This window comes from Neovison vison, chromosome 6, assembly GCF_020171115.1.
Source record: "Neovison vison isolate M4711 chromosome 6, ASM_NN_V1, whole genome shotgun sequence".
In the NCBI taxonomy this organism is placed as follows: domain Eukaryota; kingdom Metazoa; phylum Chordata; class Mammalia; order Carnivora; family Mustelidae; genus Neogale; species Neogale vison.
The window spans coordinates 168,014,504-168,040,575 of record NC_058096.1 but is presented as its reverse complement, the minus strand read 5'-3'; the positions used below and the strand labels follow the sequence as shown (position 1 = coordinate 168,040,575).

General features: G+C 51.8%; 1 protein-coding gene across 1 annotated transcript in view; it reads left to right on the top strand.

The window, feature by feature from the left end:
- Nucleotides 1–26,072, top strand: part of WNT7A (Wnt family member 7A) — a 58,818-nt gene that overhangs the window by 17,075 nt on the left and 15,671 nt on the right. The window contains exon 3 of the mRNA XM_044252911.1: nucleotides 6,776–7,047. Coding sequence (XP_044108846.1) covers nucleotides 6,776–7,047 — 272 coding nt within the window. The remainder of the gene's footprint in view (nucleotides 1–6,775; nucleotides 7,048–26,072) is intronic.

The window sequence follows — 26,072 nt, the reverse complement described above, 5'->3', positions numbered from 1 at the left end:
GCTTCCTCAGGCAGATGAGACAGAGGCTGTGCTGGGAGTCCTGAGCATGGTCAGGGTCTAGAGCAGTCCTCTGGAATGGCTGGAGACAGCAGGTGACCTCCAAGTTTGCATCCTGGCTCTGCCTGAGTAAATCCCTTTTCAGAGTCTCAGTTTCCCCATTGATAAAATAAGGTGTTGTTATTCATCTGGGATGGGTGCAGGAGGCACGAATGGATAGGCTATTACATAGCCTCTCACCCTGGGAGTGAGGTTTTAAGATTTTGGGATCCTTGGGGCACCTGGGTGACAGTCAGTTAAGTGTCTGCCTTTGGATCAGGTCATGATCCCAGAGTCCTGGAATCGAGCCCCACATCGGGCTCCCTGATCGGTGGGGAGTCTGCTTCTCCCTCTCCCTCTGCCCCCCCAACTCATTCTCCTTCTCTCTCTCTAGTGCTCTCTCTCTCAAATAAAAATTTTTTTTTTAAATCTTGAAAAAAAACTTAAGGGTCCTTTTCTACATTCTTCCTGCCATCAAAACCTGTTCTTAGCTTAGCAAGCCATCTGATTTCAGTGGTCTTATAAATTATTTGTTGATATGTTTTAACTGATAACAAATGGCATTTTGATAAGCATCCATGCCTTAAGCCAAAGAAATTTCTGTTACCCATGGGCTTTCAGATGCTTCAAAAAGCCAGGAAGGGAGGCGGGTGGGACTGAGAAAGGACACATGGGCCTGGAGTCCCAGTTCTGGCCAGTTTGTAGGTGTGGGGCCTCAGTGAATAACATCTACCTCTCAGTCTCGGTCTCCTTCTCCGTAACACTGTGGGGAATGGTGTCTACCAATGGGGCTTTTGGGAGATACCACACAGAGAGCCAAGTGTGGGTCTGGCCCATAGTAGGTGCTCAGTGCCCTTCTCCCCTGACCACAAAACTCCACAATCCCCTCACCCCAGCCTGTGGCAAATTCTGTGCAGACATTCTGGGGGAGTAGGCTGTCAGACCCTCTCTGAACTTCACCTGGGGTGGTTTTCCTAAGGACTAGGTGAACATAATTTTCTGAAGTGCCTAGGAGGGCGCCTGGCAAATAAGCCCTAAAAAACGGTCACGTGGTTGTTGGCCACTGTTTGGAGTCTTCATCCATCCATCTGTCCATCCATCCACCCACTCATGCGCCCATTCATGCAACAGAATGTACCACATACCTACTATGTGTCATTCTTGGGACCCAATGGGGAATATGACAGAGTTCTTGCCTTCAAGGAAATTATACTCCAGTGGGACAGTGGGAGTGGGAATGGTGTATGAGGAACAAATGATCAACACATAAATCTAAGATGGCAGGGGGCGCCTGGGTGGCTCAGTGGATTATGCCGCTGCCTTCGGCTCGGGTCATGATCCCAGGGTCCTGGGATCGAGCCCGGCATCGGGCTCTCTGCTCTGTGGGAAGCCTGCTTCCTCCTCTCTCTCTGCCTGCCTCTCGCCAACTTCTGATCTCTGTCTGCCAAATAAATAAATAAAATAAATCTTAAAAAAAAAAATCTAAGATGGCAGGAAGGGCCATGGAGAAAACTAGATTAGGGGTGGAGAGAGTTTCTGTACCTCCCTCCCAACGGTGTGCCTGTAAGTTCATCAGTTATCATCACGGTAACACTCACTAACATTTAAATACCAGCTATGTGCCAGGTGGTAATATTTCCTCCTACAGAAATAGGTAATACTAACAGACATGGACTTGGAGGGGCAGAGAGGTTAAGTGACTTACCCAAGGTCATCCAGCTTTTGGCAGGGTTACAGCTGGAATGCAGGCCTGCTCATTCATTCATCCCTCACATCTTGTGGTGGGAGCTAAAAAAAAAGTGGGGGGGGTAGTGAGCCAGATATTGTCCTTGTCCCCTTGGGAACCCAGAGCGTGGCTGAGCAGAGAGATAGACTAGACCGGATCAGCCCCATGCACTTGCCTCTATGTGAGGCTGTCCTGACCTCCAGGGCATCACGGAGCAAAATGGGGCTCGGAAGTAATAATAACAAAAACAACCATGATGTCTGGCATTTCCTGAACACTTGCTACATGCCAGGCTCTGTGCTCAACACCTTCCCCTTGTTCTGTGATTCAGTCTACTTACATAGCCCATGATGCACAGATGCTGTCATTATGCCCATTTCACAGAGGAAGCAACAGAGGCTTCAGGAAGTTAACAGACCTGATGGGAGTCATGCAGCCTGCCTGATGCCCAGGCCAGTATCCTCAGTGTTCAGGTGGGTGGTAGGAAGAAAGGGAGGTGGGACTGGGCAGTGCCAGTCTGATATTGGCGGGCAAACCCAACGTCAAGGTCAACGGCAGGGGTTCACAGTGACCCTATAGCATCCAGAGGCATTGGACTTGAGCAGCCAATACCTGGGTTCCTGAGAATTCTGAAGCCACAGAGTTGGCTTCTCTAGGGGCAGTGGATGCTGAGGTGAGGGCTGGCTTGGCAGGGAGGGGAAGGCCTTGGCCCATGATGGGACTTCACTCTGGTGTGGGGGTTCCACCTTGAACTCAGGGGAGTTAAATGTGTCAAGGTCCACCTCCCCTTCCCCAACCTTAAGGGAGGTGCCTGGGAACTGAAGCCATGTTTAGGTAGCTGTCAGTCAGTCACCGTCTGCATCGCTGTGTGCTGTTCAGGGGGCTCAGAGAGACCAGGGGACCATCGAGCACAGGGGTTAGAGCAGCCCTGCACAAAATTACCAGGAATGGTGCTGGTCCTGCCCCTCCTCACCGTACCCTTGGCCCCACCCTCAGGGAGGAGTCTGGAAGAAGGGTAAGGCTCAGATGACAAGCCTGACTTCCCACCCCTCCTCAATTTGCATACTCCATTCTTGGTCTGATAAAGTGGACCCAGTCTCCTTTCAGCTTCCAGAGCCCGCCAGCTGTGCCCGCTGCACCTCAAGTCATTTAAATCCTGCCGATTGTTCTTTTTTTTTTTCCAATTTATTTATTTTCAGAAAAACAGTATTCATTATTTTTTCACCACACCCAGTGCTCCATGCAAGCTGTGCCCTCTATAATACCCACCACCTGGTACCCCAACCTCCCACCCCCCCCACCACTTCAAACCCCTCAGATTGTTTTTCAGAGTCCATAGTCTCTCATGGTTCATCTCCCCTTCCAATTTACCCAAAAGCACATACCCTCCCCAATGTCCATAACCCTACCCCCCTTCTCCCAACCCCCCTCCCCCCAGCAACCCACAGTTTGTTTCGTGAGATTAAGAGTCACTTATGGTTTGTCTCCCTCCCTATCCCATCTTGTTTCATGGATTCTTCTCCTACCCACTTAAGCCCCCATGTTGCCTCACCACTTCCTCATATCAGGGAGATCATATGATATTTGTCTTTCTCCGCTTGACTTATTTCGCTAAGCATGATACGCTCTAGTTCCATCCATGTTGTCGCAAATGGCAAGATTTCGTTTCTTTTGATGGCTGCATAGTATTCCATTGTGTATATATACCAAATCTTCTTGATCCATTCATCTGTTGATGGACATCTAGGTTCTTTCCATAGTTTGGCTATTGTGGACATTGCTGCTATAAACATTCGGGTGCACGTGCCCCTTTGGATCACTACGTTTGTATCTTTAGGGTAAATTCCCAGTAGTGCAGTTGCTGGGTCATAGGGCAGTTCTATTTTCAACATTTTGAGGAACCTCCATGCTGTTTTCCAGAGTGGTTGCACCAGCTTGCATTCCCACCAACAGTGTAGGAGGGTTCCCCTTTCTCCGCACTGCGGATTGTTCTTGATCTCTATGAGGTGTCCAGAGGCTGTGTCTGCAGCTCACCTCTGCTGCCTACTGGATGGGTGGCCCAGACAAGCTGGACTTTTCTCTTGGCCCCTGTTCCTCCAACCATAAATGAAGATCAAGGTAGCCTGGACTCTTTACCTCCCCAGCCTCTCACAGAGAACAGTTACTACCATCATCAATAGAAATTGTAAGACATCTAATATTGGGGGCTCCTTCTTCATACCGGGTTGTGTTAATGCTTTACCTTTGTTAGTTTTTCTCATCCTCTCAGCTACCCTAAGAAAGTGGGTGGTTGCCATCCCTATTTTATGGAGGAGGAGCTGGAGCACAGAGAGTTTAGGTGACTCACCTGAGGTCACACAGCTGGCAAGTGGTGGAATGGGGAAGACCCCAGGCCCCTCATCCTGTTCTCTGTATATGCTCCATCTCTTTTCTTTGATGTCACGGAGGGTCTAAGCGCACTGTTGGCTGCCTCCAGTATTTTATTTTCTTGTGTGTCTGATAGTCTGTGCTGGGAGCTGGTGCCTGGGGGCTTTGTCTTTGCTTCTCCAGGGATCTTAGGGAATCACCAGCCTGGAGCCAGTCTTCGCCCTTAACTGGCAGCCTCTGAGCATGCAGAGGGACAAATTCGGAGCCAAATCTCAAAGGCAAGGGCAAGACTCCCAGGTCCCAGGAGGTTCTGGTTTCCTCATCCCTGACCCTCACACCTCCTGTTCTGGCTATGTCAGACCTGCTTACTTGTTGTCTAGCTTTGCTGGGTGCATGTAGGTGTTGGCGAAGGGGGTGATTTTTCCAATCTACCCTCTTTCTGGGAGTCTGTCCATCAAGTACTAGCTCCTTTCCAATGTCCTGCCCTGGTGGGACTCAGGGCCTGATCACTGGTCCTTGAGGCCTTTATTCGTCAGCTCCCTTTTCTACAGAGCCCAGCAACATGAGATGGCCACCTTCTGTTCCTGCTTGCCCTACTGGTGGTCAGTTCTCTCTCCTACACATGGCCCCCATGGGTTCCCTTTCCTTCCCGGGAAGCCCTACCGTGCACTGGAAGATCTTACACAGCATTTCTTAATTTCACATAACCGTTGTCAGGTATCCATCCTGCCCAGAGGCTGAGTCTGTGCATGTGTCCGCTGTCGATGCCACTTTGTGCCCAGCCCTCTGCAGGGCACTTGTGACACACTTATGGTTTCTAATACTGATATGATCGGTGATGTGTTAAGAGCCAGGAATCTGGGAGGTGCTGAAATCATGTCCTTCTCCATGCCCCAGAGGTTGAGATGCAGTTTAAAAACTCCTCTCAGGTAGACACTGGCATCGCTTGCATTTCCCAAGCAGGGAGACTGAGGCTCAGAGAGGAGGACGAACTTGCCTAAGGCATAGGCGGGAAGTGGTGGATCTGGGATTGGAAGCTCTGTGTGAACAGGGGTACCAGGGATGGGCTGGCGTGGAACATCAGAGCCAGGGGCTCTGGTGTAGTAAACCCAACCCTCAGGTGGACACAGGCATCTGTGTCTGTAGAGCGCGAGGGTGGTGGCTGGGGATGGGGTGCGGAGGCAGGTTGTTTGTGTCTTAGCAGCCTGGGTGAGGGAGGCAGGGAGGTGGATGAGGGTTGAATGAAGATATCATCTACCTGAGCGTGGGTCAGCATGATCTGAGGCCAGAAGCAGCTTGGAGGCTGCCTTACCCACTCCTCATCCATTACCCCCACCCCACCCCCGCTGAGGTCATCTACATCACAACACCCTGGAACCCTTCTCCCTGCCCCTTCCTGAATGGTGGACCCTGCTTCATCTGTGTGGAGCCTCTTCCTCCAGGGAGCCCTCCCTAACCTCCACTCTACCCCACTGCAAGAGCTAACTTGCTGAGCGCTCACCTGGGGCTTCCCATGCCTGGGTTCATCTCCGTCCTGACACTGCTCTTGAACCCATTTTGCAGATGGAGAGACTGAGGCTCGGAGAGGTTAAGAGACAGAGAGACAGCACTATTGTGCCCAGCTACTCAGACCCTTCCACTACCACTTAAAACCTTGGCACCCTCTTGCAGAGCTTTTGTAAATCCCTACTGACCACTCCCAGCCTCCTGGCAGGGCCATCTCCAGACAGCCAGGAAGACCTGTGGGAAAGCACAGCCTCAGTGCTCCCCAGAGCCCCTCCCCACATTGAACCTTCCTGTCCAGGTTCCTTCCTGCCCCTTTCCACCCTGACTGTGGGCAGTCCCTCTCCCCTTCCCCAGCCCTTGCCTTCTATATCAGACTGATGCTCAAGGACACAGACATGAACAGGGGCCAGCCTTCCCTGGAGAGGCTCACAGTCTAGTGAGTAGACTGTGGTGAAGAGGAGCGGCTGGACCTATAAATGTCAGGTGACCCACAACAATAATAATAGGGAGCATGAGCCTAAGACCTGCTGTGTCGGGCACGTGCTGTGAGCCAGGCATGGAACTGACAGCTTGACATGGACAAATTCTTAATGCTCTCCATCATTGCTCTGAGAAAGTACACTCGCTTTGTCTCCATTTTACAGCTGAGGAGACTGAGGCACAGGGAGGGGTCATGGCTGGCTGAAAGACACAGAGCCAGGGATTCCCATTACTGGGATTTAAGCCCCAGCCTCTGTGCAATACCGTAGGTGTTTAAGAAATGCTGCTATGGTGTGTTGCCAGATATTATGAGCGTGCACGGGTGCACAGTTTACACAGCTATGTCAAGGGTGGTGGGCAGTAGGTGGTCATCAACAGAGGGGTCCCCAAATCCGATCTTCCAAAGGCTGGACAACTGGCCAGTGTGCCTTTCTCGTGCATTGCTCAGTTGACGCCCAGGAGGGGCATTAGTGATGGGACTGGTTGGGTGTGTGCATGGGGGAGTGGGGTGTCATCAGGCAGGGCCATCAGCCCATGATGGAGATTTCTGAAAGGTCAGGAATGGTGCTCAGTGAGCCCAGCTCCCCTTCTTACCCAAGTCTGGCCTTCTTCCGGGGTGCCTTGGACTTGACCCTCGTCTTCCTACTCTTCCCCTCACAGGGAGCCGGGAGGCTGCCTTCACGTACGCCATCATCGCCGCTGGCGTGGCCCACGCCATCACAGCTGCCTGTACCCAAGGCAACCTGAGTGACTGTGGCTGCGACAAGGAGAAGCAAGGCCAGTACCACCGGGACGAGGGCTGGAAGTGGGGTGGCTGCTCTGCCGACATCCGCTACGGCATCGGCTTCGCCAAGGTCTTTGTGGATGCCCGGGAGATCAAGCAGAATGCCCGGACTCTCATGAACTTACACAATAACGAGGCAGGCCGAAAGGTAGGCAGCCAGGGAGGGGAGCCGGGCAGCTCTTGCAGACGTTCGGGAAAACAGCTGATCCCTAATGGCTGGTGTTGGGTCTCTGGTAGCGAACCACAGGGCTCTGCCCTCAGCCGCGTTCTGCTTGATACTGTTGTCCATTTGCTGCTGGTCAGGACCTGTGTACTGCATAAAGCGTGGCGGTTACTGGTGGGACTGAATAAGCGAATCTCTGTTAAAATCAATTGGATGTAACTCGGCAGGATGGAAAGAGGGAGGGACGGATGCGAAGTCCTTGGGTCCACAAAAATCAGCTATACAAAACTCTGACAATGGGGACGGGTTGAAGTGAGTTCTGCCAGGGCCGCTAAAATGTCCTTGGTCACCTTAACCAAGATCTGGAGCTCAAAATAAGGGAGGCAACTGTTCCATCTTTATTGTCTCCTCAGATCCTCCTGGATTCTGGGCTCTTTATAGAAGAGAGTTAGGGATGTTTCAGGGTATTTCTAGAAGAGGTGGCTGGAATAGAAAGGGGGCTGGACACCCTGTCCCATGAGGAGCGGGCTGTCCCAAGGCAAGGGAGTACAAGGGTCTGCAGGTCCAGAGTATGGATTGAGGGCCCATGGGGACTGAGGTCACAGAGAGCCAGGTCCTGCCAGTGTTAGGACAAGCCAGGGCCATGGAGAAACAGATTGAGATATCACGAAAGTGAGCTCCCCGTCCCAAGAAGTATTCAAGCACAGGTATCTTGACCAGATGACTCGGGGCACCTACTGCCTGGTGTGGGCAGTCTTCCAGGACAGAGGCCTGAGGTTGGGACCAGGTTCTGGGAGTGCCTGTGAAGGCCAAGGTACTCAGAACTCCCCCTGGAGCTCCCAGACCCCGGAGGTGCTGGGAGAAGAACGTCTCTGGGGACTGGTTGGAGCTCCATAGGGAAGTGCCTGAGAACCAGGGCAGACAGGGAGTGGGGCTCCATGCCACCTGGGTGGGGGGCGGACCACTGCGGAGACAGGGCATGTGTGAGCACCACCATAGGCCACAGGGGCCAGGCAGGAGCAGGAGTGATGAGAGTGAGGAGACCATGCATGAGAGATGGTGAACCAGGGAACCCAGGCCCCTTTTACCAGACTCCAGCTTGCTTCCCACCTGCTGGGGCCCTGCAGGAATACCGGCCCTCCGTGGCTGGACTCAGACTTGACGTGTAATTGCTTCATTTTTAAGTGTTGGCATTGAGAACGGGTAGTCACCAGCAGACTCTTAAAAGCTACAGAAAAGATGAAAAGAAAAATCACCAGAGGCTCAGACACCTCCATCTCCCAGCCGAGTATGGGCCTCAAGCTGCTCGTTTCGGCAGACAGGTGATGACATGGCCCAAGTCTTGTTCTGCAAGAGCACGTCCGTGGAATGGGCTGCCTTCTGGCTCCAGATGTTTATCAGCTCACTTAGTCCTTAAGGTGTCCCTGTGAATGGCCTTGTCCTTGTCCCTGTTTCACAGGTGAAGACATGGAGGCACAGAGCCGTGAAGTAACATGCAGAGGTCCCCACAGCTAAGGAGCCAAGTCAGAATCCGAACCCAGCACGTCTGGCTCTCCAACTGGCCTTCTTGGCTCGCCACGTGCTGCACAGCCCCCTGGGTTCCCACTCTGGCTCTGTCACTCCTTCCTTCACGGCAAGGAAGCAGAGCTGGCCAGTGTGTCCTTGGGGCTGAGGTGGAGAGCTCTTACCCCAGAGCCTGGCACATATTTAGTCCTCTGCCCAGGTTGGGTGGGATTACAGATTGTGCAAACGTGTGTCACGTTCGAGGGAGTGTGTCTGGCAAGTGGTGTTGGGGGTAGCCCGCACACCTGCAGGGAAGCAGCCCCCCTGGCATGCAGAGGAAGGAGACGGGCTTGCTGGCCCTTCCTGCTGTCTTCAGGTCCCCCACCCTCCTCCACCTCTCCGGCCTCCTGCCACATCCTGTGTGTCGGAGCCGCCCAGGCTGCGGCAGTGAGTCACTCATGCAGAGCTGCTCACCTGGCCCACCCCAGGATGGTGTCCTAGAGTAAAGTGTGAGGTCCTGCCTATTCAGTCCCATGGCCGGGAGCGCCTTCCTGGGGCCAGCACACCCCTCTAGGTTCTCAGTTATTCATTCTTTCCTGCTTCTGTGGTCACATCGCTCCTTAGGGCTGAGGTCACAGTTCCCAGGCTCCCTCCTGCCCTAGCAGCTCTTACTCCCTGAAGGCAGATGGAAGGAAGGCAAGTGGCTTCCCTCTCCCTGTGCCTACCTGGTTGGGCCCCTGGGAGAACTAAAGGAGAGAGAGTTCTTAGCCTGGGATAAGAAAGGCTCTGTGATGTCACAGGGGAGAGGGGTCTAGAAGCCACACCACTGCAACAGGCATGATGGCCATGATTGCTGTTCCAGGCAGCTCTGGGGTGATGCCGATGCTGGGAGCTGTCAGAGTTCATGAAACCAACCTCAGTGGGCTTCCTGGAGGAGGAGTCCCCCAAAATGAGTGAGGTTGGACAAGGCAGAAAAGAGAGGTGAAGATAACCCAAGTCTGGTGTGGGGATCTAGGGGCCAAAAGCCCAGAGGTGGGGACTTAGGGCCAGTTCAGGGGCCCAGGGAGGCTAGTCTGTGGATCCCTGAAGGGGTCACAGCAGCCGAGGAGCCTCAAGGTCACTTGCCAAGCTAAGGAGTGAGGGCCTTGCATTCTGCCCTCAGATTTTTCCTGTGGCTGCTTTCTTCTTGCTGTTCAAGTTTCAGCTCAGATGTCCTCTCCCCAGAGAAACTTCCCTTTCAATTCCTTCCAAGACTTTTTTCAGATGTTGCCTTGTTCTGGGGCTTTCTCCTCTCCCTAGACCATAAGCCTGATGTGGACAGAGACCCTGTGTGTCTCGTGCACGGCTACACACCAGAGCCTGGCATAAGAGGCATTCCACCTATATACGGAATGAATAGTTGTGTACCTGATGGTCACTGGTGAGCCACGGAAGGTTCTGGAGCAGAGGAAGAGCAGAAGTCCTAGGCACTGACTCCCAGGGGATGCAGAGTGAGGCCTTGGACAGGATGAGGAACAGGGTCTAGGAAGAGAGTGAGCTGGGTCCAATTTGATGTTTTTGAGTAGGTGTAACTGTCCCACCTCAGGGAAACAGAGCTGAAGGGATGCTCACCATACCTACTAACTCTGGTTTGGGAGAACCCTTGAGCTGCCTTCCTGGAACAGCCATTCACCCAGGCACTAAGTATTTTCCAGAGCATGGAGGTGGAATTTGGAACTTCCCAGCATACATAGGGAAAGGCCTGAACTACTACCAGTCCGGCCCATTTGTGGGGTACAGACAGAGGCAGCCCAGGGCAGTGGCCATACCACTCAGTCAGAGCACAATGGGAAGACAGCTTCCCAGCCTAGCCCTGCAGGTGCCAGACCCACACCCTGCTCCAGGGCACCCTGGAGGCCCAGGCACATATCCAAGGGGTCAGAAGCAAGGACAGCCACTTAGCTGGGGGTTAGGAAGGCTCAGTATGTCTATCAGCTCTGGGTCCCCTCCCTATCTGAGGCCTCGATTGAGCCATCTAATCCCCAGGTGCTAGGCAGGGCCAGGTAAAGGCACCAGGGGGAGATGGCCACAGGGTCCCGCAGTGTACAATCTATTAATTCAAAGGCATGGGGTCTCACCACGGGGCCTTCCCTGCAATAGGCTTCCATGGGGCCCATGCACAGCAGAGGTAGGGAGCCAAAAGGAGAAAGGGGGCCAGCCCACAGTGGCTCCTGGCTGAGCATCTTGGAAAGGATCACAGATATGTTTATCACTGGCTCCCTTGCTCCTACTGTGAGAAGACAAGACTCAACCCGACTGCAGGCTCTGGGCTTGTTGGCAGTAATGAGAAAGAAAGGGAGGAGGAAGTCGGGGAAAGGGTAAGTGTCCTAAGGGGCAGAGGCGGTGGCAGGCCCCATGAGGGGGGCCCCCGGGGCAGCCCACTGCCTCACCTGGCAGATGAGGGAGGGTAAAGGCTATGGGGCACCCTCGCCTTACAGATTCCCAGCTTGGGTGTGGGCCCGGGAGGAGCCAGGCGCTCCCCGCTGCAGATGTGGGCCCTGGGCCTAGGGAGGTGGCAGCAGTGCTGCAGGCCAGCAGGGCTTTTCCTCCCTGCATAGTCTCCTGCAGCTGTGTGGTCCACAAGGTCGAGTGAGAGTGGCCAGGTGAGAAGATCAGGGGGGCGGGGGGGGGGCAGGGCGTGGTTCCTGACAGCTCTTTCGGGAAAGTGATTTTAGAATTGCAGTCTCTGTCTACTGGCATTTTAGGGCCATAATATTTCTGGGTTGAAATCCCAGACTGGGGTTGTAGACTATTAGGTCCACATTCTCACAGGTAGAGTTGGGAATCATAGGATCTTTGGCTGGCAGGGAGAGAGGTATTGGAGGCATGGGGCTGAAATCTTTGGGTGGTGGAATCTGAGGCTTTGCGTGAATTCTTTACGGCCTTTTGGGGAGATGAGCTAGTCTGGAGACCTCTAAGAAGAAGAAGGGGATCCTGAGCAGGGCTTTGAAGGCTAAGTAGGAGTCCTATTCACAAGGCAGGTGGGAAGAAGGAGGATAGTTTAGGCAGTGCGGGCAGCTGGTGGGGTGCTCGGTATGTCTGGGAAAGAGGGGTAATAGGTGATGAGACTGTATAGGGAGCTAGGACCAAATGCAGGGCCTTGAATGCCAGTTCAAGGAGTGAGACCTTCCCCTTCCCCCTGCAGGAGACTCCTGAAGGGGCTTTGGTCGGGGAGTGTCTGGGCAGATTTCTGGCCCTCTCTGGGACACAGTGGAGAACAGAGTGAAGGGGGCAGGGCACCAAGATCTGCCCAAACCCAGCGGGGGGCGGGGGCCTCAGGGGAGTGGGGAGGGACAGCCATTTAGGAAGCAGAATAGACAAGACACACTTTGAGTTGTGTTTGGGACAGATAGGTGGGTGCCACTTCTCACTGGGATCAGGACCTGGAGCCGGGGGAGACCAGTCTCAGGGGAAATTGATTAGGGTTCCTTTGGGACTAAGAGACCCTGTGGGCTGCAAGTGGGGTAGCAAGGGGCATTCTGGATGCCTGCACCTTAATTCTGGAGAGAGGTCTGGAGAGTGGCTGGAACCACTTCCAGGCAGCCACCAGCAGGAGGCAGTAACAGAAGCCCTGGAGTTTGAGGATTCAAGTGGGAAAGCAGGAGAGCCAGGCACAGCCCTGGGGGAATGAGCACTGGGTAGGTGGACTATGGGGAGCAAAAGAGCAGCCATGGAGGTGGAAGCAGAGCCAGGGGTGGGCCTTTCTAGATGCATTCCCCTGCATGAGTAGAATGCCCCCCGTGGGAGTGCAGAAAAGCCCAGCCTCTGCCAGATTCCAACTCTGGAACCCCAGCCAGGGGGCTAGAGGCCCTGCCTCTCAGAGCCTCCACAATATTGCACCTGGCAGGGCAGGTTGTCAGAGATCTTGCTGTGCAAAGGGAAGCGTGCCGCAGTTCTGGGGGCCTTGAGGGAGGGAGGGGCCCCCGGCAATCCCTTCCTGGGAGCCTGGTGACTGAGCCCCAGAGAGGCAGCCCTGGGGACAGGGGCCCAGCTGGGACAGGGCTGGCCCTGCTGGAATGTGCTGCTTGCTCCAAGGGAGGTGAGCTCAGGGGGATGGAATTCCACTGGAGTGAGAAGTCACCTTCCAGTCCCTGCCCAGCCTCTTGCTCATGGGAGGGAGGGAGGGGGTCGGTCTTGTCCCTTCCTGCCCTGCCCCGTCTGGTCTGGGTGCTCCTGGGAGCTGGATTCCCACCCTGCCCTGACTGCAGGCAGGCCTATGAGTCAGGGGACACTGGGGACTTGGCCCCTGGTAGCTGGGGTGGGTCCCAGATAAGGTTTACTCAGCTATGCTCCTCTCCATCGTCCGGAGGGCCACTTGCATATTTGACCAGATAGAGTGGTCCGCGGTGGCACGCTGAGAGCCAGAGGAGCCAAGTCCTGCCTGGTCTGAAGCCAGCTGACCAGGTGAGGCTGTGAGTAGACCTCCTTGGGCCTCCCTTGCCTCCATTTCTGCCCCAGATCCAAGTGCAGATGTGGGCTTTCACCTTCCCAGATGGAAAGGCTTCAAGCCAAAATTGAGGGGCATGGGCCAATGGTGACCTTAGACAAATCTTGACCTCCTGGGCTTTGGTTTCTAGATCTGACATGTGGAGAAGGGGAAGACACAGGGTTCTTAGGACCAGTGGACACCAACTCTGTCTGAAACTACACACTCCTGAAGTTTGCCAGTCTTATTCCTGCCCCAGGGCCTTTGCACATGCTCTTTCTGCTGTCTGGAATGCTCATCCCTCAATCTTTGCACAACTAGCTCCTTCTTTTCCTTCAGGTCTCTGCTCAGATGTCCCCTTCTCAGGGACCCCCTCTCCCTGATTTTCCTCCCCTACATCTGCCTCAGCTCTCTTTGTACACTCCCCTGCTTTATGTTCTATGTCACACCACCATATGAGATTATCTTATTTACACAGCTCATTATGTGTTTATTGCCTGTCTTCTTCCACTGCAGTGTCAGTCCCCAGGTAGGGATGATGTAGGTTCACAGGTGCATTCCCTGTGCCTAGAACAGTGCCTGGCTTATAGTAAGAGCTCAGAAATATTTGTTGAGGAAATGAGTAAAATGACAAGTATCTGCTCTTACCTTGGGGAGTTTCCCAGGAGTAAGATTGCCAGATAAAATACAGGACTCCCAGTTAAATTTGAATTTGAGATGACGAATTATTTTTTAGTATGAGTATGTCCCAAATATTATGTGGGACATACTTACACTAAAAAGCTCTTTGTTGTTTACCTCAAATTCAAATCTTTCTGGGTTTCTTGTATTTTTAAATTTCAGATGTCAACATATTATAAATATACACGGAGGGGTCAGAACTCAGAAAGATCCAGTGTCCCTTTGCCTGGCTTTCTCCAACAGCTTGCAAAACTACAGTACAATATCACAGCCAGAATACTGATATTGGTACAGTCATGACACATAACATTTTCGCCGTGGGAATTCCTGTGCTACCCTTTTTGAGCTATATCTACTTCCCTCCCTCCCATAACGCTGTCCTCATCCCTAGCAATCTCTCTTCTGTTCTCTGTTCCTGCAATTTTATCATTTCAAGAATGTCGTATAAATGGAATCCTCCGGTATCTAACCTGTCAGCATCGGCTTTTTTCACTCAGCATTATTCCCTCCACGTCTATCCAAGGTGTTGTGTTTATCCATGGTACATTCCTTTTTATTACCTATTCCATGGTGTGCCTGTGCCTCAGTCTCTTTATAACCATTCACCTATCGAAAGACATCTGGGTGGCTTCCAGTTCAGGTCCATTACAAACAAAACCACATTGAACATCTGGGTATCGGTTTTGGGGGAACACGAGGTTCCCTTTCTCTGAGATAAATGCGCCACAGTGCAATTGAGGAGATGTACGGTAGTCGTATGTTGAGCTTTGTAAGAAAGTGCATTCCCACCAGCAATGCACGAGGGATCCGGTTTCCCCGCATCTTCACCAGCACTGAGTGTTGTTACTGGTTTTTGCTTTTGCCGTTCCGGTAGGTATGTGCAATATCACACTGCGGTCTTCATGAACATTTCCCTAATGGCCGATGACGCAGAATGGCCTTCCATGGGCTTATTTGCTGTCTGTAGATCCTCTTCGGTGGGGTGGCTGTTCATGTCTTCTGCCCATTTTCTAATTGCATTGTTTATGTCTCTATTGTGGGATTTGGAGATTTCTTATATATTCTAGATGCTAGGCTTTTGTCAGACACATAGTTTTCAATTTATTTTTTTTTTCTTCAGCGTGTAGCTTATCTATCCGTCCTCATTCCAGTGTCTTTTCCAGGCAAGAACGTCTTAAGGTTTGATCAGGCCCAGCTGATCAGTTTTCCCTTTTCTGGGAGCTGCTTTTGGTAATGGTCAAGAACTTGCTGACTCCTGGCCCCCAAAGGTTTTCCCCTATGTTTTTTCCTAAAAGCTTTTATAGATTTCCATCTTCCATCGAAGTCTGTGATTAGTTTTTTAAATTAACTAGTTATTTTTAAATCAACAAAGGCTTATTTCTTTTTTTTAACTGTGTTTTAAGATTTTATTTATTTATTTATTTGCAAGAATATAAGCAGGGGAGGTGCAGAGGGAGAGGGAGGGAAGCAGGCTCTGTGCCAGACACAGGGCTTCATCTCAGGACCCTGAGATCATGACCTGAACCGAAATCAGGAGTCGGCTGCTCAACTGACTGAGCCACCCAGGCACTGCATAAAATTTATTTATTTTTAATTGCAGTAAAATATATCTAACACTTAACATCATAATTACTCTGAGATGTACATTTTGTGGTATAAATACATTGTCTTGTTGCTCCACCATCTCCACTCCGCCCATCACCAGAACTTTCTCATCTTCATAAAAACTGAAAGTCTAAAAAAAAAAACAAAAAACTGAAAGTCTGTCCCCATGAAACACTAACTCCCCGTTCCTCCTCCCCTGCACCCACCATCCTGCTTTCTGTCTCTATGCATTTGAGTGCATGCGTGGATTCATGCACTATTTGTCCTTTTGCACCTGACTTATTTCACTGAGGAAAGTGTCCTCAAGGTTCTCTGGTCCCCTTTGAGTTAACTTTGGCTTATGGTGTGGGTTTGAGGTCAAGGCTCACTTTTTTTGGCTGTATCGATACGCTCAGCCTTGCCACCTGACAACCCTACCCAGCCCCTACTGCTCTCTGGGGGACGGTGGCTTTGGGACAGTGGAAGATAATTCTAGAACCATTTTAGAACTGAGACACTTCCTTGGGCCCATTTAATAGAAGAGAGACAGACACCAGATGTAGAGAGCCCTTGCCAAGACCATACACATGCCAGGGGAGTAGAGGGTGTAAGAGGTGTCCCTGGGGCCTGGCTTCCAGGTCTGTCTCACTCCTGGTCCCCACCACCAGCCCAGCAGGGAGCTGGGCTGGCTGAGGTCTGATGTGGGAGCTGGGTGGTCCATTGGGGACAACTCCCTGGGATGACCAGGCTAGGGTATACAGGCCCAGAGGAAGGAGCCAGAATATGTCTGGAGTAGAAGCTGCTACGGATGGTGAGAGGAACACCAGCCCAGGCCCTGGATGGAGGATACCCCTGAGGCCTGAGTTGTTTCCAGTTTTCTCTGATGACACAGCAAGGGCAGGATCCAGCTGGGCCTAGTCACTGATGCCGTGGTGATAGCTGTGGTGGTGCTGGGGAAGGGAGGGGAGGAGATTGGGAGGCTACAGGATGGGGAGCAGGGCCAGAGCCCATAGAGGGCGAACATCTCTGGGTCCCCAGCTCCACAGAGCCTGGTGCTCAGTAGCCCCCTTCGTTCCACGTGAGCGGCAGAGACCACCTCCCAACCCTGACCTGAGAACAGGTCACAGGGAGCCATAGGGAGCCCAGGGTATGCCCAGGGGAGGTGGCTAGACACTCTGGCCTGGGTGATTCCCCCCCACCCTGCCAACCCCCACAATCATGAAAGATGGGCTAGGGGTGATGGCGGTAGGGTAGTCGGCAAGACCAGGACTCATGAAAATGGTGGAGGAATAAGGGAAGATGTCAGTTTCAGCTCTGGTGAGAACTAGCTACCAAAAAAAGAGATAGGTTAGTGGGAAGGTGTGTGTTTGCAGGGAGAATAAAGGCATAATGCTAATATCGGCTCTTGAAATGCATGTACTCATTTACTCCAGCAAAAGTTTAATGAGGTTAGCATTCTCTGTTGTTGTCACCATTTGACAAAGGGAAAAACTGAGAAACAGAGAGGTTAAGAAACTTGCCCAAGGCCACACAGCTGGCAGGAGATCCCCCTCAGATTTGAACCCAAGCCATGTGGCTCCAGACTCCATTCCTGACCACTGAACTGTCTCAACAGCCTCTGGCGTTCTTGGGCTTAGATGCATTTATCCTTACACCCAGTTATGACACGCCGTGATTCTAAGAGTCTCAGATCCCCTGTTTTGGGGAAACTTGCAGTCCTCACTTAGCCCCTAAAGGACCCCAGCGTCTGGTAGTTTGGGAGCTGTGGATGACTCTGGCACTGTGTATCCTCTCCCACTTTGGGCACCGGGTCCTGGGTCAGTCCTGGGCCAGTCCTGGGCCAACCATCTTCTGCCTGGGAGAGGACACTTCCGACCGGGAGGGAAGTTGGCTGGGTGAAGAGAATTCTTCACATTGCTCCTCTGCAGTGGGAAGGAGATCTGGGCTGTCATAGTGGGGGGCTCAGGGTGCCACTGGATGAGACGTCCAGACCTGGCCTTACCCAGGAATGCCCACACCTGATCAGAGACCTGGGGTTCCTTCTGTTTTAACTGGGTTTCTGGGCTTGCTCAGCTGTGAAGGCAGCCTGCGGGGGGTGGGGGGGCACATCGTCTCCCCCTGCCAATTCCCCCTCATCCCCCAGAGACAGTTGTGGGGGTCACCTTGGCATCTCCCAGAGCCCAGCATGGGGCCTGACATACAGTAAGTGCTCTCAGTGACATGGGGTGCTTAAAATTGTGCCATCCGCTATAGTTGCCAAAGGCCAGGTGAGGCTATTTCTATTGAAACTAATTACAAACCAAATAAAAAGAGACACTCAGTCCTGCAGTCTGCACTTCGAGGGCTAGGACCCGTGTGGGGCTCGTGGCTTCCATGTAGACGGTTCGTCATTGTGGGGAGGTGCGTTGGACGGCACCTGGCCAGCTTAGGGTGGCAGTGGGCACTGATGCTGGCGCTGTTATTAAGGGGACTCGGGAAGGTCTTGGCAGCAGTGGCAGCAAATCCTTTCACCTCCTGGCCCCTAGCCAGCCCAAGGGGTTCTCAAATGGTGGCCATCTGATTTCTCTTGGAAGGAATTCCCGGTGTGGCTGCTGGCCCTTCAGCCAGGGGGCTCATTTGAAACCGACCTGAGGTGAGAAGGGGGCCCTTACAGGCCTCCCAAGTGAGGTGAAGTCGTGGGGGCTCGATTTCACCATGGTGAGACCTAGTCAAAAGGCGCCCACCAGGGACAATTGCTGCCTTTGTCCTCAGGAGGGGGAACTGGGACTCCTGGGTGTTATCAAATCTGCTGGGATGAGAGGTGGGGGAGCCAAGTGGAGGTGGGGGGAAGACGGGGAGGGGAAGGGCAGGAATGGTCCTAGAGGGAGAGAAGAGGAGGGGGGCTAGGGACGTGGGGGAGCATGCAGGTCACTTTCCCTAGTCCTGAACACTTGCATGTCCTTTGAGGAGAAAACCAGGTGCTAGTGTGTCCTGCAAAGGGGCTCCTTGTCTGATAGAGGGACTTCTTTAAATCTTGGCCTTGCGGAGCATCTTTGAGATGCAGGTAATAAACACCGCTCACAGAATTCTACCCATTTCACTGGCCTAACAACCCTGGGGAATGGGGTTGGGGGGAGAATCCTTGTGAACTCCATTCCACAGATGGACAGCTGAGCTCCAGGCAGCAACCTGAACAGCTAAGGCTCCTGGGTCATCCCAGGGGTCGTAATGAGTGACCTCATCTCAGGCCCTCCCCAGGAAGTGGGGGGTGGGGCCAGGCTCTAGGCCAGGAGGTTGCAGACTGTTGGAGAACAGCACTCAGCTGCTCTGTGCGCCTCTCTCAAGGCCTAACATGTGCTGGCTCATTCCAAGTGACCTTGTAGCGTAGGACCTATGTGATCACTCCCATTTTACAAGATGAGGAAAATTGAAGCACAGAATAGTTATGTGGTACGCTGAGGTTGCTCAGGTGTAAAGCATCAGAGTCAGGATTATCTCCCAGCCCTCTGCTTTTGTAGCTTGCATTCCATGAAGCCTCTACTCAGCCCACAATAGTGCCTATTGTGTGTGTGTGTATAGTATGTATATATATGTATGTATGTGTAGTGACATATATATATATATGTATAAAATATGTGGGCTGAGCAGGGAGCCCGACTCAGGACTCAATCACAGGACCCTGAGATCAAGACCTGAGTGGAAGGCAGAGGCTTAACTGACTGAGCCACCCAGGTGTCCTTAACAATAACATTTGTAACAATAACTTTGTAATTCACAAAACTTTTTTTTTTTAAGATTTTATTTATTTACTTGACAGAGAGAGATCACAAGTAGGCAGAGAGGCAGGCAGAGAGAGAGAGGGAAGCAGGCTCCCTGCTGAGCAGAGAGCCCAATACGGGACTCGATCCCAGGACCCTGAGATCATGACATGAGCCAAAGGCAGAGGCTCAATCCACTGAGCCACCCAGGCACCCTCACAAAACCTTTCTTTAACACTTTGATGGCCAAGGCTCAGAACGCACCTCCAAGGGAGGGGTGAAATTGTGCCCATTTTGCAGATGAGGCAACTGAGAGTCTGGCTGGGTGCCACTCAGTCTGCTGCGAGGGTGGGGAGTTATTCTTTCCTGGGCTTTGAGGGTCCTGGGCAGGGAGGCCGGGCAGGGGGTGCTCCTAGCCACACTGTGCTCTTGACTCATGAAGGGATTTTGGCCTTTTGTTCTGAGCTGAGAGATGAGAGTGATATGCTGTGGAAAGAGCTGCAGGAAAACCCTAGCTCTGCAACTTGTTTGTGGCATGACCTTGGGCAGTCCTCCCCCTCTGAGCTTTGGTTTCTTTGCCAGGAGAAAGGCAATGATTGGTACTTCCCAGACCCATTGTGCAGACTGAAGGTTCTCATGCCTACAGAGTGCTGGGCCCCATGCTCTCTTGCATGATGAGGGCTGGGAAAACAGTAGCTACTATTATGAACATTGTTATTATTAGTAGCCATAGTGGTCATTTTAAAGCTAGAGTAAGGTTTTAATCCCTATATTCTATTCCTAAGGACCTTTCTAACTGTCAAGCTCTATTTTTCCCACATGCCAGACAAGTAGCATGCTAAAAGGTCTGGGGAGGAGGAGATGTCTGGGAGATCATCGGGATTTGTCACTTTACCGAACAGAAAATGTCGCAAGGGGACCAAGCCATTGCCATGCCACACTGGTCCTGGGCCCTCCAAGACAGGGGCGGTCCATCTGGGTCTGTCAGTCATGTCTAAGCAGCCACCTCCAGAGAGGGCCCTGCTCCTGTCCTTTCTGGACCCATGACACGGGTACCCAAGGTCTTGCCACATTCTGGGACCTGCAGAGTTGCCCAATCCTGTCTCCTGCCCAGACTTCCCGTCCCAGCTCCAGCCTCACACATCCAGTTGCCTCCCACTCCCCACTTCAGGATGTCTGCGGGAAGCCCCACCTGTCCCAAACCTCCCTGCTCATCTTGCTCCCATCAATAGGCTCCTGCTTTCTTACCCTCCAGCTCAGGAAATGGCAGCTCCATCCTTCCAATTGCCCAGGCCAAAAAGTTTGGCTTTGTCCTTGACTCTTTCTTTCACACCCCACATCCAGAAGGTTGGCTCTGCCTACAACATCTATCCAGAATCTTCCCCCTTCTAACAAACTATATCCCTGATCCTCTGGTCTAAGCCATCATCACCTCTTCCCTGAAATAGTGCCACAGCCTCCTAGCTTATCTCCCTGCTCCTCACCTTGGTCCCCTGCAGTCTTTTCAAGCAAAAGTGAAATCATCCTTCCTCTGCTCATAACTTCACAGTGGCTCCCAACACATTCTCAGGTCTTCACAATGTTGGACAAGGCCCTTCATGACCTGGGCTCCTGTGGCCCTCTGACCTCATCTCCCTCTACTTCCTCTTCACTCACTATGTTCCACCTACACTTTTCCTTAAATATACTGGGTATATTTATCCGTACCTCAGGGCCTTTGCATTTGCTGTTTCTTCTGCCTGGAATGCTCCCCATCCAGACCTTCACTTCTTTATCTTCTCAAGCCCTCTCCTGACCACCCTATTTGAAACTGCTGTCCCATCAGCCTCACCATTTCCTGTCCCCTTCCATGTGTTCTTTTTCTATATAGCCCTTATGACCACCTGACATAATATTGGTAGTTTGCAAAATGATCTGAGTTTAGCTGGGGAAAGAAGTGTTTGCTGTAGCAGGCCTCCTGTGGGAACAGGGCAAGCTCAGACAGACCCTTCCCACCTTTTAAACTCAAGACTCTGTGCCATTGATATTTGTTCCTATGGGCCAGCTTTAAATGGTGATTTCATTTTTAAACACCTAGGTAGCCTTTGTCTTACTCTGGGCACTATTCTAAGTACCTAATATCTATTAACTCATAAAAATCTCATAAGAACCCAGTGAGGTGAGGAGTATTATTATCTGCCTCATTCATAGAATGAGGACACTGAAGCACAGAGAAGTTCATTGACTCACCCAAGGTCACACAGCTAATACAGAGAGAGTCAGGATCTGGATCCAGGCAGTCTGGCTCCAGAGTCTACACTCTTGCTTTATTCCTCTCTTCTGCACATTCATTCATTCACTCATTTGTTAAATATTTACAGCGTATCTTTTTTGTGTCAAGTGCAAGATTTTAGAGACCCTCAAATGGCTAAAAAAGTGGTGCTTGCTATCAGGGAGCTCACAGGCTGTTAGGGAATGCAGAACAAGTAATTAAGGAGAAAGGGGAAAAAAATACCCATTTGAGAAACCTTCACTAACTCTAAGTGTTAGGCATTGAAAATCAGTAATAAATGAGACACACAATTTCTGCTTTTAAGGTTCTTACACTGTAATAACAGAGGGAAATGATGAACCTACTGCATGTGTTCGTGATGCATGAGCTGGATTTGGTAAAGGGGATTGTAGGGGATTGTGGGACACCAGGACAAGAGATCTAATCATCTGGGAGTTGGTTGGGATGTGTGGGTGGATGGTCATGTGGATGAACGGATAGATGATCAGGTGGATAGATACTACAGGATGGATGGATGGATGGATGGGTATTTAGAAGGCTAGATGGATGGATGGATAGTATTTGGAAGGGTCGTTGGATGAATGGTTATATGGTTGGACAGGTCAATGAATGGATGGATGGATGAATGGATAGTTATTGGGAAGGATGGCTGGTTGAATGGATGGGTGAGAAGCTGAGCTCACTGCTGGCAAGTTGGACATTTTCCCAGTGAGATCACCAGACCAGCTAAAAGAAAGGGATGGAAATCCATGCATTCATTAATTCAACAAATGTTTATTAAGCACCTATTTGTGTCTCTGGTACTGTTTTATGCTCTGGGATTAGATGATGCTTGCCTTTATGAAGCTGACATTCCAGAGGGAAAATAGAGGACAAACAAATAATCAAATATAGAGAGAATCTACTGGTAGAGAATAATAAATGCTATAATGAGAAAATCGAGCATGGTGAGAAGACAGGGAGGACAGGGAAGGACGCATTTTATCTTGGGTAGTCTGAGAAGGTGAGTTCTGAGCAGGAAGTGAGAAGTGAGCCATGTGGGGAACAGCATTTGAGACCCAGAGAACAGTGGGCCCAAGAGCCTGAGGTCAAGGCCTCTCCCTGAGCAAGAGGGGTTGGGGGAGGAGATGAAGTCATGTGGTGTGTCTGGCAGTGGGGCTGGGAAGAGAGAGGGCACATCACCTCCAGCCCGGGGTGAGGTGGGGAATGTGGGTTTGGTTGTGTCCTGGAAAGCCAATGGTGGACTTTGAACCTGGGCTGATGTGCCTTTGGAGAGGCATCATACTCCCCGCTCCCCTCCCTGGGTTCCCAGCCTGCTCCCTCCTAGCCTGCTGGCAGTTGGGAGGCTGTCAGCATTTTAATTACAGCTCTCAGCTCTCAATGTTTACAACTCAACCGTAAAACAGGCCCTGGGCAAACCTGTGGCACCTCTAACTGATTTACTTGCTTACCATTTCTATATTTAGTGCCATTTTAATGCCTGTGGGCCAAGTTTTCAGAGAGAAAAAGAGGGAGGAATTTAGGGGGAGCTGGTTACTTTGGGTTTTTTTTTTTTGGTTGGTTTGGTTTTTTTGTTTTTGTTTTTGTTTTTGGACACGTAACGTTTCAGTTATCTTCTGAGATTATTATCCCAACCCTTAAAAAGTTAGGATGCCAACCAATGGTGTAGTCCCCGATCCTATTCATTTCTAAGAGAGACTAGTCCCTCATGAAGCTGCCCTTCTCTCTTAAAAGGATTTTTGCTTCCTGGCATGAGAAAGTGGGGTTTAAAGGACACGATGGACCAAGTATATGACTCAGGGACAAAGGCATCAATTAATATTTCACATAGTACAGGCTGGACTTCAGGTCACTGACTTCAACTCTCTACCTGAAGGGGGGATCCCCCAGGCCCCCAAGCAAGGTGTCTCAAATTTAAATATGCAGATCGCCTGGGGGCATGTGGTAAGGCATACCCCTAGTCTGTAGGTTCTGGGATGGGGCCTGAGAATCTGTCTTTCCAACAAGCTCCCATGAGGCCATGCTCTTGGTCCTGGGGCCACTCTTCCCCCGACCCCGGGGCCACATTTTAAGCAGCAAGGATCCTGACTACCCATCCCAAAGAAATTCATATGAGCCGTGCATTTAATTTAAATTTTCTAGTAGCCCCACCAGAAAGGTTAAAAAGGGGACATGAAGCTTAACATACTCATTTAATCTAATACACCTTAAATATTGTCATTTCAGTATGTAATTGACCTGAGCATACTGAGATACTTTACATTATTTTTCCCCCCATAGTAAGTCTCAGAAATCTTGGCATTTGCTTTATACTTAGAGCACATCTCAATTCAGACTAGTCACAGTTCAAGCGTTCCTGTGGCGGGGGGTTCCCTTTTCGGTTGGTGCAGATTTAAATCTGGCTTGCATACCTCCGGTGAGAGGGAGCCCTCTCCCGCCAAGTCCATTCCCATCTTGCAGGCTTTCAGTTGGGAGCTGCCCCTCCCAAACAACTAGGAAGATCCACCTTTGCTCCCCAGGTCATCAGGCTCATTGGCCTTCTCTGCAGAAATTTGGCGGCCCCAACCAGGTCCCCTTGAAGCCCTCCAGCTCCCTCCTATGAGGCAGGCACCACACCTACTCTGAGTCAGCTAGCAGCCTTGAGATGGCATCTCTTGTTGTTCTTAACCCCCAGTTTCCTTGTTGAAGAACCTGGCTCAGAGAGGTCAAGTGATATTCCCGTGGGTGCCCAGCCAGGTGGCAGCTGGGTTAGGGCTCCCAGTCAGGACTTTGAAGACTCCTCTCTCTGCAGTACGATGCTTCAGTTCCTTTGGTGTGACACAGCTTCCGAGGATCGCTCACACTCCTCCAAACACACAGGGCTGGCCCACAGAGTACTGTTGGAGCCTCAGAGATGGCCGGGAGAACAGTGCCCAGAAGCAACACAGCTCTTGGTGGCAGGACTGGCACCAAACCCCAGGTCCCTCTGAGCCCTTGGGTCTCAGCTCCAGGGGGCAGCTCCTTGTAGCTTCAGAACAGTTTACTCCTCGACCATGGCCCCCTTCCCCCCAGGAGGCCCCACCCCACCTTTCTGGAAACCGCTGAGCACAGAGATAACCCAGGGTGTTTTTCCTAGTTGCCCGGCTGGAAAAAAACCTGACTCCATCAGGGGCAGGAAAAAGCCTATCTCAGGGGGAGGTGTCCCTGTGCCCCTGTCCTCTGGGACGTGTGGGGCAACATGGAACCTCAGGCCAGGATAGTCCACCCTCGCAGATACCAGCTCCTGTGCCCAGACACCAGCACAAAGGGAACTTCTGTTCTGGGATGAGGGTTCAAAGGGCTTTATTGGTACCTGGTCACCACCCAAGCAGGGCCTCACTGGAGTCAGGGCGGGTCATCTGGGGGGTGTCCAGGGGCAGAGAGGGTGTGTAGCTGGCATGACCTCATTCCTGGGTCTTTCCTCTGTGTCCCAGATCACCCATCCCTTACATCCCCTGTCACAAAGCCCCTCCCTGGGGTGTCAGCCTGAGTCAGGACCTCTTCTACGAGATCCCACCATGAAGGAAATGGCTGGCAGGGCCCCTGATCCAGGATGAACTCGTTCTTATTCTCACTCTGTCCCTCCTGAATTGCATTCAAATGCTGCTGAGCATCTCTGGTGAGACAAGCCTCTTCTAGATGCTTCCTGAACAAGACAGATGAAAGCCATGCTTTTCTGGAGCTTAGGCAGGGAGGGGAAAGGCAAAGTGATCATCTTCAAGTGCCCCAAGGGCTTGGGAGTATGTTAGCGGGATTCTATGACCGGGGGTTACCCCGGGGAGAATGCATGGGGCACCATGGAAAGGCTGTCGGGGGAGGGTTGCTTTGAGGAGCAGAGCTGGAGCTGAGGAACTGGAGGAAGTGTGTCACAGGCAGAGGGAAGAGCAGCCTCCAAGGGCCTGAGATGGCCCGGCCACCATGCGGTTCAGAAAGATCTGGCATTAAGTGCTCACAGAAGGGATTCACAGAGTCGCACAATCCTCACTGTCACGATTTTAGGGTATTTTCCTCATCTCACCCCACAAAGAAACCACATACCTGTTAACAATGAACAGTTAGTCCCCACTCCTGGTTCCCCTGGACCGAGGCAACTGTTAATCTGCTTTTTTCTTTCTCCGTGGATTTGCCAACTCATATAATGGAATCATACACGAGGTGACCCTTTGCGTCTGGCTTCTTTCACTTAGGACCGTGTTTTCAGGGACCATCCATGTTGAGCCTCTCTCAGTACTCCATTCCTTTTTACGGCTGAATAATATTCCTTTGTACAAATATGCCCCTTTCTACATATCCAGTCAGTGGAGGGACACGTGGCTTGTTTCACATGGGGGCTCCTGTGAATAGTGCTGGTTTTGTGTGGATGCCCGTTTCTGGTGTGGCTGTTGCACCGTCCTTGTCGTTCGATAACATGGGTCTTCGAAGTTCGCCACATCCAGGGTTGTCCCTGCAGGCGCCTGCATCCCGGGGTGAAGAGAGGAGGGTCTGGACAGGCAGAGGCACCAGGCTGCTGGGCTGTGTGGACTAGCCGTGCCCTGGGAGCACGGGTTCTTCATCCTCCTACAGCTGGCCAGGCCCAGGAAGGGCTGCAGGTGCTGTGACTGAGTCACCACCAAAGCAAGTTCACAGGAGACCTTTTCTGGAAAACGGCCAAGCAGTCCTCTAGTTTCTGTGGGCTTCCTTGCCTTTCATCTGTGGATCTGCCTGGCTGAGCCTCCATCTTACTTCTTTCTGCACCTGCTCAGGCCTCCAG